At 37.6% G+C, this 15,578-nt stretch overlaps 1 protein-coding gene across 1 annotated transcript; it reads left to right on the forward strand.

The window, feature by feature from the left end:
- The first annotated feature begins 2,104 nt into the window (after nt 1–2,104).
- LOC124169389 (RNA-binding protein rnp-1-like) lies at nt 2,105–6,758 on the forward strand. Its single transcript, XM_046547985.1, has 3 exons — nt 2,105–2,201; nt 3,723–3,983; nt 6,540–6,758. The coding sequence occupies exons 1-3, from the start codon at nt 2,190–2,192 to the stop codon at nt 6,603–6,605; spliced, it is 339 nt and encodes a 112-aa protein (XP_046403941.1). The 5' UTR covers nt 2,105–2,189; the 3' UTR covers nt 6,606–6,758.
- The last annotated feature ends 8,820 nt before the right edge of the window (nt 6,759–15,578 follow it).

Below are 15,578 nucleotides of genomic sequence, written 5' to 3' on the forward strand. Positions count from 1 at the left end.
CAGAATTTACATTGCTTGCAGGGAAAAATATGTTCGGTTCCAAGGAAGAGAGACACATGCATGTATCACATGCATGCTTTACTTCTTTTTCACACACTCTACTTCACTCGTTCCATATATTTTATTCAAGATTTTCTTTTTCCGTTCTTACCCTCTACTTCTCTCAAGACTGCTGTATTCAGTGAGAGCTCACAATGGAAATGATTAAACCTGCTTACTCGCTTCAACGGATAAACAGAAGAAAACGATATAAATATTGGTCAGAGGAATCAATATTAAAATTATGGCAATTTCGGTTAAAATGAAGCACTTCAGCTTATCCAATCATACGTGGTATTTGCTTCTATACTTGAAAAAAAATGCTACATATGGAGCACGATTCTCTGAAAGTGAGGCTTGGTCGTTGACAGCAGTAGAGAAGTTAAGAGTGGAAAGCATTGGAAATGTGGTGCTACCGAAGAACGATGAAGATAAAATGGATCCACCGAGTAAGAAATGAGGAAGTGCTAATAGCCCAGTCAAAATAGACATTGACCCTTGAATAAATTCCCAAAAAGCTAAATATTTACAGGAACCCTAGGAATACCACTCTAATGTAATCCTGAAAAGTCCCCATCAATCCCGAACGTGAAAAAAATTTATTCATGGTCAAAGGTCACACAAATGTTTTTTTTTATTTTTTTGCTAAACGGTTAGTTTTACGATAAAAATTGCTCTGATCACAATTGTAGATCAGGATGTTATGTACAAAATTGCCAGTGTACATTTTTCTCTAAGATTTCCCATTTCTGAGAAAAAGCCATTCGAAAGTTAGATGGAGCTGCCAATAATGTTCGGAGAGCGGAACAACATAGTCATGCATATTACTGAGAATACAGCTCCAGCTAACTTGAACTTAACGAATGGCTTTATCTCAGAAATGGTAAATCAGAGATAAAAAAGTATTATGGCAATTTTGTAGATGATTTCATGATCTACATTTTGCCCGAACACTTTTTATCGTAAAACTAACCGTTTGGTGAAAAAATGCAACAAACCCATTTCTATTATCTTTGACCTCGAATAAAATAGTTTTCAGCTTGTTGGGATTTATGTAAGGGTACCCGTATTTTTTTAGGCTAATTTGATCGGGCTACAAGAAGAGTGGGAGAAATTAGACGTCTTCTAAAAACCTTACGGAGAAAACGAACTTAGAAATAAAAACTAAGTAAGTAAGCTACATAATAAGGCATGGTGGCCTCATGGAAACAACTGTAGAAGGACAGGTGGCAGGGAAGAAGTGCAAGGGTCGTCCCCGAATGAGTCGCATAGGACGGGTTATAAAGGATATAGAGGAGAAGAATCACGTCACTATGAAATAGCTAGCAGATAGGAGAGAGGTATGGAGAGCTGCGTCAAACCAATCTAAGCATTGTGACTACGTAGGTTTCCGCGGTGTTTTCGAGAAATTTTACTATTTTTTAAGGTTTATTCTGTTATCCGGGGCTTAGACGAATCCAAAAAACTAAATATCATTAAATTCGGTAAAGCCGTTCTCGAGTTATAAATTGTGTAACTAACACGATTTTCGACTTTGTTTTATAAAACAAAGTCGAAAATACATTCATGATATACATATAGATATACAATCATGGAAGTAAAGCAACCTATAAGGTAAAGAGCTAGGCTTACTTTAAAAAACTCTTAAATGCGGAAATGAAAAAATAAAACCAGAAATACTCATTACTCAAAGAAAACATAAAAGATATTTTGTGCGTATAAAAAATTTCAATATTTTTGTGACTGTACAATGAGTAATAATTAGTAATAATTTGGAATGATCAGCACACATGAAGCACACACACTATCCACAACACCAACCCGATCCTCTCTCTCTCTGTTTTAATAGAAAGCCAATGTGAAGGGGGGAATGAATGCCTGTTGGCACTATTGGTCTTCGGATGACCACGACACGTCCCGCAGATCCTTGGTTCTTCGCTTTCCTTTGCGACATCACCCTGCAGACGTTCGCTTCCTCCTCGCCCTCTATAGAGAACCTTGATGCCACGCCCCTTCCTCGCCTGCAATCTTCCCAAGGGGTGATCAGCTCACTATAAAGGCTTCGGGAGGATCAGGGTAAGGCACCAATCCTTTGGAAAGCATCAGCAAGACAAGTTCGTCCAAGCAGCCCAAAGAAATCAACCATCAACATGTATACCAAGGTGACTATAAGTTTTTTTCATTTCATCTACATACTACCACGCAGGCGGCCTAAAAAGGTGTGTAACAGGAGGGGTTACGACACCAGCCGTCTACATTTAAAAATCAAATTCTCAAATAAGATTTCGACTAGTATTTATTAAAGACCTTCATGGTTCGGGGGAAAAACGAATTCCCTCATCTAGCCTCTACTCTAAAATATCTCTCTCAATTTATCGCTTCTGTCGGACCTGGAAATATAGTGGGGCTCTAACATGACCTTTTCTGTGTCGCTCCTAAATATATCTCTTCTAAATTATTCAAGCAGTTCTAATTTCTAAGCCTTGGGCGCAGCCTCCGAGTCTCTAGCGGCTCCCAGCCTAATTCGCTTAACATCTGGGTAACGCTGTCTATACGAATTTGTTGGTATTCTAAGTTCCACCGATTCTGGCGCGATATAGTGACAGTTCGACATGTTAATATTAAAGATAGTTGCAATTTTCCATCATAATTAAATAGATACGGTGCCGAGTTCCAGATGATGGCTCAGTGAGCCGAAACGCGTCGTACGCATTGAAGAAATTGTGAAATAGTGCAACTACCTTTCTTTTCAATATGTTTGTATTTTGGCTGTGAATATCTTTCGAGAATGAGGGATTTTTCTTTTTCCTTCACCAGAAAATCTTCGTTTTCGTCGCTGTTTAGACCGTTTATGCAACCCTTTCTATATAGTTCTGCGGGCTGCATACATATTTTTTTAAATTAAACTTTCCGTCGTTAATACCTCGCAAAAATAGAGCTTTGGGGGCTGACACAAAAAATACACTTCATGGGTATCCATTTCCTATTATCTAACAAATGTTGAATGATATCTGGTGATGACACTTGAGGGACTTCCCTTGTAAGTCACATCAAAGTCGAAGTCGTCAAAGACCAACAAACACTCAGGCCGTTTTCCAATCCACGTAGTGTACACTCATTCCCTCGTTCCCCATCTCCCTTGCACCCTGCTCCCTTACTAATGCTCTACTGGCGCTATAAAGTGTGAACGGTAATAATGCGAACTATAGACAGTAACGAAATGTGAAGCGCAAGGTAGTGTTAGGACATCTGGTAGTTGATTTAAGAGTCAATTTCACCCTGCTTCTCGGTTTGTTTACGTTTGTTATTTAGACTTCTTAGTATTTTGACTTTTCTGGCACCGATTGGACGCTCCCTTTGCACATAATAAACACAAAAATACTTACAATTTTAATACAAATACAATACAGTTCAAGATTTCTGAGTTTTCCATTGCCGCCATTTTCGCGTCCACTTTCTACGACGGCACGTTAACGAGGGAGCATCCGCGTTCCCTTGTTCACTTACCCTTCGTTCCCTTGCGCCCTCGCCGATTAGATCCACCCTTGCTGTCGTCACATCCGTAAGTTGACGAATGAAAAGTGCACGAAGGGTGAATAATTGCGAATTGGAAAACGGCCTCATTGGATACCTCGTACCCTCTTCCGGCATTCCTAGAATTCCTCGTCATATTCATTTTCCAGACAATCTTCGCCTTCCTCGCCGTCATCGCCATGGCTGCCGCCAACCCCAAGCCCCAGTTCCTCGCCTCTCCGCTTGCCTACACAGCCGCAGCACATCCTTTGGCCTATACGGCTGCCTCACCATACGTGGCCGCACCTTATGCCGCCGCACCATACGTGGCCGCACCTTATGCCGCCGCGCCATACGCTGCCGCGCCATACGCTGCTGCACCATACGCCGTTGCCGCACCATACAGCTCTGCCCACGTCTCCAGCGCCCAGGTAATTGAAGCTACTGCATCCGCCATTGCGTCAAAGATTTGAGCCTTGGCATGTCCTAACGGTTATTGCACTTTTAAAGGCTTGATCCTTAATCCTTTACGGTACAAGGGACATACATGTTCCAAATTTTTGTAATTCTCTAAAATTAAATGAGAAGGAATATGATTGTAAGAATTGGGTTTATTGAAGAATAGGCTATTGCCTTCCAGTTTTAAATTCTTTTCGTGATATTCTTTAGATATAGTAGTTTCCACATTTTTACGTACTTTCACTCGAATTGCTGTTTACGAGGTTGAAATTTGATAGTTTATAATGAATCAACGAGAAGGTTAGTTATAACAGGACTTTCGGTTTAATCTTTATGTGTACCTAGCATATGGGGTTAGCACGAAACACTCCGAATTTGTCCTTTAATTTTCACAAAATTAATGTTTTTATGTCATGGGGCACATATGTCCCTATGGACCATGAGGTTTGCGAGAATTGGTATTATTTCACGTCCCAGACTGTATCTCAGAAAATGTTAGAAATATCGCTTTCATATAAATGTTTTTGGAATATACGCATTAATATTAGCCTAAAGCCTTTCGTTCATAACCGCAGTAATGTTATATTAGTAATTGGTTAAATTTAAATCGTATCATATCCATATAAAATCGAAATATTAATCATTTATACCATTTAATTAGCCAAGTTTTAAGCAAAGGACAAATTTTCTTTAGGAAGAAGCTCATGTTTATCTTTTGCTGAAGTTTACTACTTAAAATGGCCGCACAGCTTATTTTAGGATTACATGAAGGCAATTACGGAAAGGGTTATCAGCGGCATTTTTAGCGGCGTGGTCAATCCCCCCTTCGGAGTATTGTCTGCAAGTTGGCGATGAAAAATATATACATTTCACGTAATTTACAAAACAAATTCCACCATAGACAGCAACCGCTGAGGTTATACAACACAGGGGTGCAGCCAGGAATTAAGGCTAGTGGGGGTTTTAGGCGCAACTAATACTAACGGTTGTGGGAGTATTGCATACTCACTAGGGTAAGCAGGAGTTGCGGGGGCCCTCCTCCAGAAAATCTTTAAGAATAATGGTTCAAAATGGCGATTTTTACGGCTTCCTGAGGGATATGTGATTAATCCTAACACTATTCTATAAGTAATACTGATCCAAATAAGTAAAATGGATTAAACTTAAAAATTTCTCTGAGCTCTGGGGTGGGGGGGTTATCCCCCAAAACCCCCCCCTCGCTGCGCCACTGATACAGCAAAATAAGTACACACAGAATGTGGATAATTCGATTGATTTATATGAAATTCACTAATTTTCCCGCAATTGGAGTTCATCGCATCGCCGCTTTAATGCAAGCTACTAACGTCATGTGACCTCAACTACGAAACTGATTTGCTAAAAATTCATAAACCAGATCGGAAACGAGGCTAACCTTCATTTTTTTCGCAATTATTACGATATTGAATTCATTACATCGATTTTTCGTCACAACGACGGATGTTCTAATGTCAACATAAAAATGGATTAAAAATTTGGCTAAGCAGCATGAGAATGCAGTCGAGTACCTGCAAATATATACTCGTCCCATTCTGATCGTTTTATTCAGAGTCTAATTCAGGAAATGACTCTTTGCCTTCCAGAGGAGGGTGTGCTTGATACTAATCGGAATTATTCCGAACACTTATTTCCAATGGGTTGAAACGCGATCGAAATTTTTTGTTTTTGAAACTTTCACTTCGAAGACTCACTCAGAGGGTTCGTATCGTCGGCAGAATGAAACTATTTAAACCCGAATAATTCTGATCGCATTTATAACCAATCGGAATTGGAAATTAAAACCTATCGGTATAATTCCGAAAAGCGTCTAGAACATCTTCTCCTCAATCCTCCTAGGTCAACAACATCAATATTATATGCATCAAAAGAGTTGATCGCCAATCGAGGGCTGTATAAGTAAGCTAAAAAATCGTCAATAAATATCACAGCACCGCCCACAACCATAGATTTGAAGCCTTTAATGTAACTGACCAGCACGCCAGGGTTCGCAAAAAAAACAAAAATCATTCTTAGGAGTTCAAGGAATAAAAACTTTGCTTTTTCCACAAGGTGATTTTGATATGTGTCCAGAGTAAAAAATAAATCACCAAGTTGGAAAAGCAAAGTTGTAATTACTTCACGGTAAAGGATTTCCCCTAACACACATCCGCAACTATTACTCGCAAAAATTATTATATAGTATTTATTCTCCATCTATGAATGAACTATTATGTTTGATGAAGCAAATAAGATCATATCGAAAAGAAAATCACTATATTTTTTCTTATGATCATAAGCATCTAGGAGTTTAGGTCAAAATGATCCAAAACTTTTATGCCGACGTTTCGGTTTATTTATAAAACCATCTTCAGGGCTTTAAATGAAAAACGATTGCACAATATTGATACATTAACAAAATTAAAGGTTGAAAACAATACTGTTTACAATAATATAAACAAACAAAGAAAGACTCAAGCATTTTGACATATTTTTCATCTTTTTTCTTTCAGACTTATAACAGCCACATCAATGGACTGTCTGCCCGCCTGGTTGCCGCTCCTTCGTACCTGATCTAAAGGACTTCTTTAAGACACCACCAAACCATCAAATAATTACCACCTCGCAATTGATGTGATCACCATCCATTATAAACTGTCCTCTCCACGCACTGGGTGCGCTGGAGAGAATGAAACCAAGCAATAGAAAAAATAAAAAAATTCAATACTATATTTTTATCTTCTATTATTTCTCATCCATCGAGTATTTACCCATATAAAAACTGCATTCCATGCAATTATAATGGATACCTAAATAACCATCTCCACTAATAATCTGGTAAACTTTGTCCATTACCAATCACAAGATAAACTTAAAAAAATCACCCTCAAAGAAAATAAATGCACTGCATTGCAGCTAAAAATATAGCTTAATTGAATAAGTTGACTAGATTAAGGCACATGAGCGTCTGTAACGACCTCCACTGGCTGGTCACCACCAACAATAGGCAATCAAAACAAATCACAAACGATAAGTTCGCTCCATTTAATGGCATGCATATGAGCGCAATACAAACATCCAGGCATAAACAATTCTATGATAGATATTTGACTAAAAAATGAAACTAATGAAAGACAGTGCCTGCGAAAGCTCACTTCCTTCAACTGTAGATGTTTTTTTAGGCCTAGGAGATTCGATTCCATAAAAATCAGCCGATCATGATCCAAAAATGCCTACTTCAAAATCAAGTTTGTCGCAGATGTTGGCAATTGTACAACCACATCGGTCGGCCTTGTATATATTTACCACGAAATTGCTACAGAGGATTCCCAGGTTGGTCACTAGATGTGCCACACACTGCGGATATGAATGGCTTCCCAAAAGTCGCCACTGACGTCGCTGAAGGAGAGAGCGATCCGAGAATTTCAATTTCATCGAGAAAGAAGCTATAACTACGGCTATTAATAAATATTTACATTCATGTTGACATGATCTATCGCATGCCTAACTTTAAAATGCTATTCATCGCCACTTAAAATATTTAAAAAAATATTGAAAATAAAGAAAGCAAGGAAAAAATTTATCACAGCTTACATTTGAGTATATCTTTCCATGAAAGTGAGGCATGAGACAATAACAGCAGCGGAGAATTCCAGGAGGCATTCGAAATGATGTGCTACATTAGAATGATGAAAATCAGATTGATTGACCGAACGAGTAATGAAGAAGTCCTACGAAGAGCAGGGGAGAACATAAATACAAAAAATTAAATAAATACATAAATGAAATAAAAACATAAAAATAAATGATGAAGTTCACCATAAAAAATATTTATCTTAGCCGGGATTCGAACCCGTATCTCCCGTTTGCCGGTCAGGGTGTGTTAGCCATTTATACCACCAAGCCATTTTCTCTGAGCGATGTTCGTCCGTTGGTGTATTTAACTTTGCACCCGTGCGCGTGACTGCGTAAAAAGTCACTTGTTCCTGCAGTGCTTTGCAGGAGGGAAGAGATCATCATAAAAACCTTAATGAGAAGACGAAAAAACCAAATCCGTCTCACCTTGAGACATGATGACCTGATGACGTCAATTGTTGAGGGACAAGCTGATGGCAAGAACAGAAAAGGAAAAGCTGGAATAAAATGTATGAATTAGGTAAAGAAGGATGCGAAAGAGAAGAATTACGAAGGTGTGAAAATATCAGCTGATACAGAATGGCTGACTCAATAAATCGCTCTGCGCCCATCACCACGCTGTGGTCATATTTGAAAACCGATTAAAATTAGCCCGAAAGTTGCAACATAAATCAATATTTTACGGAATGGGGGGGTCTCCCGTATATGCTTTCTTCAATATTTAGTTGAGGCACAAACAGGCTCAATGACCGCGATTTTCTTTGCCAACATTGAAATTAGTAATACGCTAGCAAGCTCTTTGCCGCCCTATCGCTATCCCTCGCTGTCCCTTCGTAACCAAGACCTGGCTGAATGCTCCATACTCATCGACGAATTTATAGTTCTAACGCGGTAGAGAATTTAATAACAGTGCCGGCCTCAGTGGCGGCGGGGTAACGTTCTCGCCTGCCAAACAAGAGGTCGCGGGTTCGAGTCCCGCCTGGGTAGGTTTCCCCATTCCAGGGCATGGTTGTTTGTGTACGTTTACATGTTACATTTGTTGAATACCCCGGTGTAAAATGGCCAATAAAAGCTGTATCTGGTGGTTTGAAAATTAGAATTTAAAAAATTAAAATTAACACTCAATACTGTGCATTATGCCAGCCACGTGCTCATATTGTACACCATCTATTTTCCTTGTCCCTCCTGGATTCCAGGTAAACATAAGTTAACTATTTCAACCGCTCCACCTAGAAAATAGTTACTACTACAGAATTCCACCGGTTGACGTAGGTTAGCATGGAGCATTTGAAACTCACTCCGGCCGTCTCCACTCCCATCTTGGACTTCCGTCTAAAATTCATAACAATGCCTCTCCCTCGCATTCTCCGTATGAATAATATTCTCTTCCATCCCTTAACACTCCTACTAAACTTACTTTCCCTTGGCTTTTACATCGTTTTCCCGATCAATTCTCACTCATTTAATACCTTCCGTCTTCTCCGTATTTCGTCCAAAAATGTTCTCTCCTCTCCGAACATATACTCTCTCTAACATGTTCTCTTCTCCGCTGGCATTCGAAATGATGTGCTACATTAGAATGATGAAAATCAGATTGATTGACCGAACGAGTAATGAAGAAGTCCTACGAAGAGCAGGGGAGAAGATAAATACACCAAAGGATGAAGTTCGCCATAAAAAAATATTTGACTTAGCCGGGATACGAACCCGGAGTTGCCTCATTGGCGGTGGGGTAAAGTCCCCGCCTGCCAATCCGTAGGTCGCGGGTTCGAATCCCGCTTGGGTAGGAGGTCCCTATTCAGGGCATGGATGTTTGTGATATTCCATTGTTAATGTTGAAACACCCGTCGCAAAGGCCGTTCTGAGCTGTTTACGGGGAAGGGGGAAATAAATAAATATCTAATGCCTCGTCTTCTCTCTCCTGCCATCGGGTAATGTCATTTACCAAATATCATGTGACAATTGCCTAAAACTGGGTGTTAAGGAATAAAATCTTTATCATATTGGCCACCACACCACAAGGAAGAATTGAATCTTAGGAATTGTAGGTGCTGAAAGTATCAAAAATACGAAGAACAGAATTTATAAGTGATAACAAAAAAAGATCCTAATTGATGAAGAAGGGCGCGCGATTGAAAAAGCTGACTAAGTCCAGTGACGTCATGGCAAAATTAGCAGTGCCGGAACGCACTTCCCTAACTTTTTTACTCGTGAAATATTACACTGTGAGTTCTTTTATTACAAGTCATTATTTACATTTTCTTACAAAATTCATTGTTTTGGATACGAATGTAAATATTAGAAGTTTTGAGGCAACAAAGTTGATAAAAGTGTTATTTGACTATTATGTCTTTCGTTAACCAGTGCCGGGACGACATTCCGGTACCATGACACCACTGCTTAAGTCTACATTTACCTGAAGTATAAATACAAGATGCTTTTATTTACTTTAAAAATTGTTCTTTTGCCGCTTTATGTCCCTCGATATAATCACTATTATACTTATAAGGGAGACTTGTGGGTTGCATAAGGTAAATCCGGTGCCTCCGATAAACTGCAAACTAACTTTACTCGGTGAGGAAACTTTTACTAAACCACATAAATAAAAACTAGAACACGACCCACCTGATGACGCACGACCCACCGGTTGAACCACCTGATGATGACGCTAAGACATTGAAACCCGGGTCGTGTTCTAGTTTTTATTCATGTGGTTTAATAAAAGTTTCCTCACCTAATAAAGTTTGTGATGGAATACCACAAAGTTTCCCAAGATCGTGCTTTATTCAAACTGCAAACTTCCATTTCATATGCGACGTAATATAACAGTGGATTAGAGGGCTTAAACTAAAATAATGTGGATATAATTAATCACATTCCAAATGAGGGGGAAATTTAGATACGACTGAATAGTAAATGATACGGCAGTATTTTTATTTTATTTTGGGTATTGCCACATGCGGCCTGGAACATTTCAAACAAACATTCACGCAACCGCCGCTGTGACATTTTAACAATGCCATTTCTTGCGTGTCACTCCATCACCCAGTCGTTATGTGTTTAATCAGCTTCAACAAATAAATTCATCCAGATATTTTTTCCCTTTCCAACGTCACAAAAAGGCACTGGATCTTATAAAAGCATTCTATACCGAAGTATAAGCCACCAGTTTTCCCAGGGACGTGAGACCACCAAGTAGAGAACTGAGGACAATCTTCAAAATGTTTACCAAGGTATTTTTTAAGCCACCTCTTATTAATAATTCTAAGGGATTAGTTCGACATTGATCCTTACTCATTCATTCAATAGATTCTGGTTACTTGAGCTAATTGATACTAGGGCCACCACCTAACTCAGAAAAACTCTATAATTGATAAAGAAAACGTCGTTTATTCAGATTCGAAATCGTAATTAATTTACAGAATTCGCTTGATGTTACGAAAAGATATGTTTCTCGCATATCCCTTAGAAATTAAAGACGATAAAAACCAGGCATGAGTTTTAATAAACAGCAGCAGTGGGAGCTAGACGTGGATTTTTTGAAGGTGCTACAAATACAACAAATCCTAAAACGCCTTCCGAATTCATTGTGTAGATGAAAGTATATGATTTTCATTATTTTGGAAAATGTAAATATTTTATTGATAAGTTCGATTATTTTCAAGCAGTAATTTGTGGAAATTTATGATCATAAAGCAATGAAACGTTTCTTTTTTCCTTTTCGTATTTTTACTTCCTCTCTCGCATTTTCAAAATTAGATATATCTTTTTTGAGCACCATTCTACTGTTATTTTATTGTATTTTTGATCTACACAGAGTGCATATATTTTAATGTGAAATCCTTTTCGTTTTTTTCTCTACAGTATAGCTAGTTGTTCAGTTACGAATGAACGTGATAATAATTTTCTCATGCGCTATTAAAAGGCTCACGAAAAGCTGGAAAATGAAATTAAATTCATCTCAAAATTGGTGACATTGCGCAATCATATTGTGGATACTCGCTCAAAGCTCTAATTTAATTAAACTCAGAGATTAATTACTTCAGACAATTGTAATCGCACATTTTTGTGCAATCTTAATTATTTAATTTCCTTAAAAATCCATAGTATTAAATAAAATTTCGAAAAGGCAGGATACCCAAGAGAAACCGTTTCCATGGTAACTGCTAACTGCATCCAAAATAATGTTTGCGTTGCCATAGCTCAGTAACTAAGGAGTTGCGACCCCATGTTTATGGAGAGAAAAACATTTTAAATTGCCTCCTATACCACCTCCTGAAGTATTGCAGAATCCTACTGAAACACCCTCTATAGATGCACAGAAACTTTCATATTCCATTGTTACAACAATATCGGGTAACCCACCAACCATTGTCTGACCCATTTCCAAAATGACAAAACTGCACAAAACCCCTGGTCTTCTCGGGTCCTCAGAAAATGTGCCAACATTTAAAAAGAAAGTATCTTATTATTTTAGTTGAGTTTTTAGATAAAAATGCCACAGACGTTGTAATTGACTAAAAAAAAACATGAACCGCATGAAGTGATTTCATTCACATTTGATTTATTTTATTCCAGACTGCATTTGTCATAGTCGCCGCCTTTGCCCTGGTCTCCGCTCAGGATTCTGGCGTAAATAATTCCACCAACCAAGAAGGCAGCTCAGAAGGGAATCCGATACCGCCTTTTAAGATACCCCCAACCAAAATCACAAGCGGAATACAAATATTGCCTCCAGGCCTTCTCAATCTCTTAGGCTCACCAGTGAATCTACAGAGACCATTTGGTCCACCAAATCCATTTTTTCCTATAGTATTTCCAAATATCCCTACGATTCCGGGACTGGGAGGGATTCCCTGGATACATCCACCAAGCAAGTAGAATTTCTTAACCCCAGATCACTAAACCTTTGTAATTTTTACAAGGCCCAAATTAAAATTTTAAACGCTTTAAAAACGCATTATTAATAAAAAAATTACGTATTTGAAATAAATTTTCCCGGCGCCTGGCATCAATATTTTTATTAGTGTATATGTCATAGGATTGTCATAGGAAAAAAGGATTTTTTTTTTAATATCTTCAATGAAAGACGTATAACTTTAAAATATACATTATCAATAATTAAACTTTACGTAAATTGGTCTATAACTCAAAAATAACCTTATTGGAAGGTAAGTAATTGCCAAAAATGACGAAGGTTTACTGACCACGTGATTCTGAGCCAGGTTTAGTAATCTTGGGTTAACGCAGATAATTGGAATACGATATGCCAGTTACCAGCTGCAAGTATTGACCGGAAGTGAAATATTCAAGATGGCGTCCAAGATAGCGGTGAAGTCAACACTTTGCCTTTTCTCTTAAAGTAACTTTCCTGTTGAAACGCCTTTTATTATAGTTGTTGGAGTCATCACCCCGAATATATTTAGGAATTAATGGCTTTTAAATGGAATTTTTCCAGTTATTTGAAAATTTCAAGACCCAATTGGCTAAAATTCAATTTAAAACATATTCACCTGGAAAAACGTTTGTTCCGCACATGTGCTTTAGGAAATTTTGTAAGCAATTACTTTAATATAAAGACATATCCCTATAACAGGGCCAAGAATTAATAATTTATAGTTCCTGCAAGAAAATACAAGTTATACATATGTATTCAGTACTAGCATGTGAAGAGGAATAAGCAAAAATTACATGCCTTTTCTAGAATCGGATCCAGGTGAATTAAACCTGACCGAAAAATAATATTTAAGAAGTTCGATCGTTTTTCGAGCATTTTTTATCTTTACACTTCTAATTGGCTACAATTGGGCATTGTTCCAGGACATGAAGCTTAAAATATTGTAAAACCTTGTGATATTTTCAAACAGAATCGATTTTCCTCAAAATTTGGGATTAGGATAACGTTTCCCTCAACTTAAAAATGTACATAATACCGATGGGCGCTTTCTATTTTTAGGTGTGAAATCTTTATATGGGTAGAATATAGTTTGGATAGGCTGAACAATGATTTTTTTATACCTTGTAATATGATTTCAGAATATTTGAACCCTCAAATATCAATATTCATTAGAGGGTTAATGTAAAACATTATTTCCCTATCAAATTCGTCAAAGTATTTTAATTTAAGCATTTTGCTGCTTAAAATATACACTAATTTTATTTTGCAACTTTTCAACCAGTTAAAAATTAAAATTGAATTATTAAAATAAATACAGTTTGAAAAAATTGGAAGCAAAGTGCTTCATTTACTGTACTAAAAATGTGATTCACTAAAGTAACCAGAGCTATTATTTTTCAGGTGTAGGTGAAAAAAGGAATGAGGTATTTCCCACCAACGCTGCATTGTACATCTGACCTGGCTTGAAAAGACTTGGAATGGACAATTCTTCAACTATGGCTGATAATAATGGATAATTGATGAAGCTTACGTATATGAGGCTTGTGTGTGGTGAAAAATTGCAATCTCAACAAATTCATTCAACAGATTTCATTTGCATTAAAGTATAATTATCAATGAAAGAGGGATATAATCAACATAGAATTACTGTGTGATAGAATTCAAGGGTAGCCTGAAATAAATGTTAATTAAAATGAATTAATTATAAAAATAACATTAGCATATTATAAAAATGTATAAAAAGTAATTCACACTAATAAAACTTTATACAATGACCAATTATTTCACTCTTCCAAGCAAAGCTTAGGCCAAACCCATGGCACTTTTGCAAGGACTAACAAACACGAACTGGTTTTGGAAGATAAGAAAAAGAATATACGGGCTTTACAATCCAGGTATGATCCATATTTTAATTCAGCAAGAAATTATTTCTTCCACTGCTTTTAAATGTATTTCAACACGTTTTAATGGATCACAATCTCTTTCCTCAGATCACTTAAGAATGCAGCAGCACTTTTCCTTCAATGCTAAATTGATAAATTGATAACAATCTTAAATCTTCAGCAAATTATTTTTTATTCTACCAGAATTACAAAAAACATAATTATAATGCGATTGAAATGTCTGAAACACGTCTATGACCATGATTAAACAAGAACTTTGAGCGTACATCAACAATACGATTGTATAATCTCCCTTATTTTGAGATTGTTTCAGAAAATTATATTCGAACATTTTCGTCCAACCTTAATCATTTATTTCCCTAAAAAAATCCAGAGCATTGAATAAAATGTCGTTTTAATGGTGACTACCAAATGCATTCATAAAAGTGTTACTGTTGCCATAGCAACGTAACTAAGGAGTTGCGACACCACGTTTATGCTTAAAATTGTGTCCACTACCTCCTCCTTAAGTATTGCATATTCCACCTGAAGCATCCTGTATTTAATTAAGCCTTTCACTAACAGTTGGCCATGAACGTGAGCCTTCAGATTTCCCAGACTGCTTCCAGGTTCATGAGAAACCTCTTGGCTCTAATCCTGTACATTGCGGTAGTACTCCCGTCTTGGTTTTAAGAAAGGTACTCCCTTGGTACCGAAATGCGCACTCAGCCATTTTGGCCATATTAATTGGGAACGAAGGAAGATCTTTAGGTAACAACCTAACGTTTTTGTTTTCCTTGTTACATGGAATCAGGGATGCCGACTAGCAAAAAATATTGGGGGGCCCAAACTGGGGATCTTGCCTCGGGAAACTTTATAAGTAGTGAGTTTTAAGTTTTTTTTAAGCATTTTAGAAGAGTCAAATGATCAATATAAGAACCATTATAACTAGAATCTCGATATCTGGACACTCCGGGGAAAATCGAAAAGCCTGACACATTTTTTCTCACACCTATAACGAATTTTAACATAGGGCCTGAGGGGGCTCGGGCCCCCTCAGGCCCCATGGAGTCGGCGCCAATGCATGGAATACTAATTTACAGTACCTAGTTTATTACAATCTCACCCACTTTGTT

Source organism: Ischnura elegans, chromosome 12 (assembly GCF_921293095.1).
Source record: "Ischnura elegans chromosome 12, ioIscEleg1.1, whole genome shotgun sequence".
NCBI classification, from domain to species: domain Eukaryota; kingdom Metazoa; phylum Arthropoda; class Insecta; order Odonata; family Coenagrionidae; genus Ischnura; species Ischnura elegans.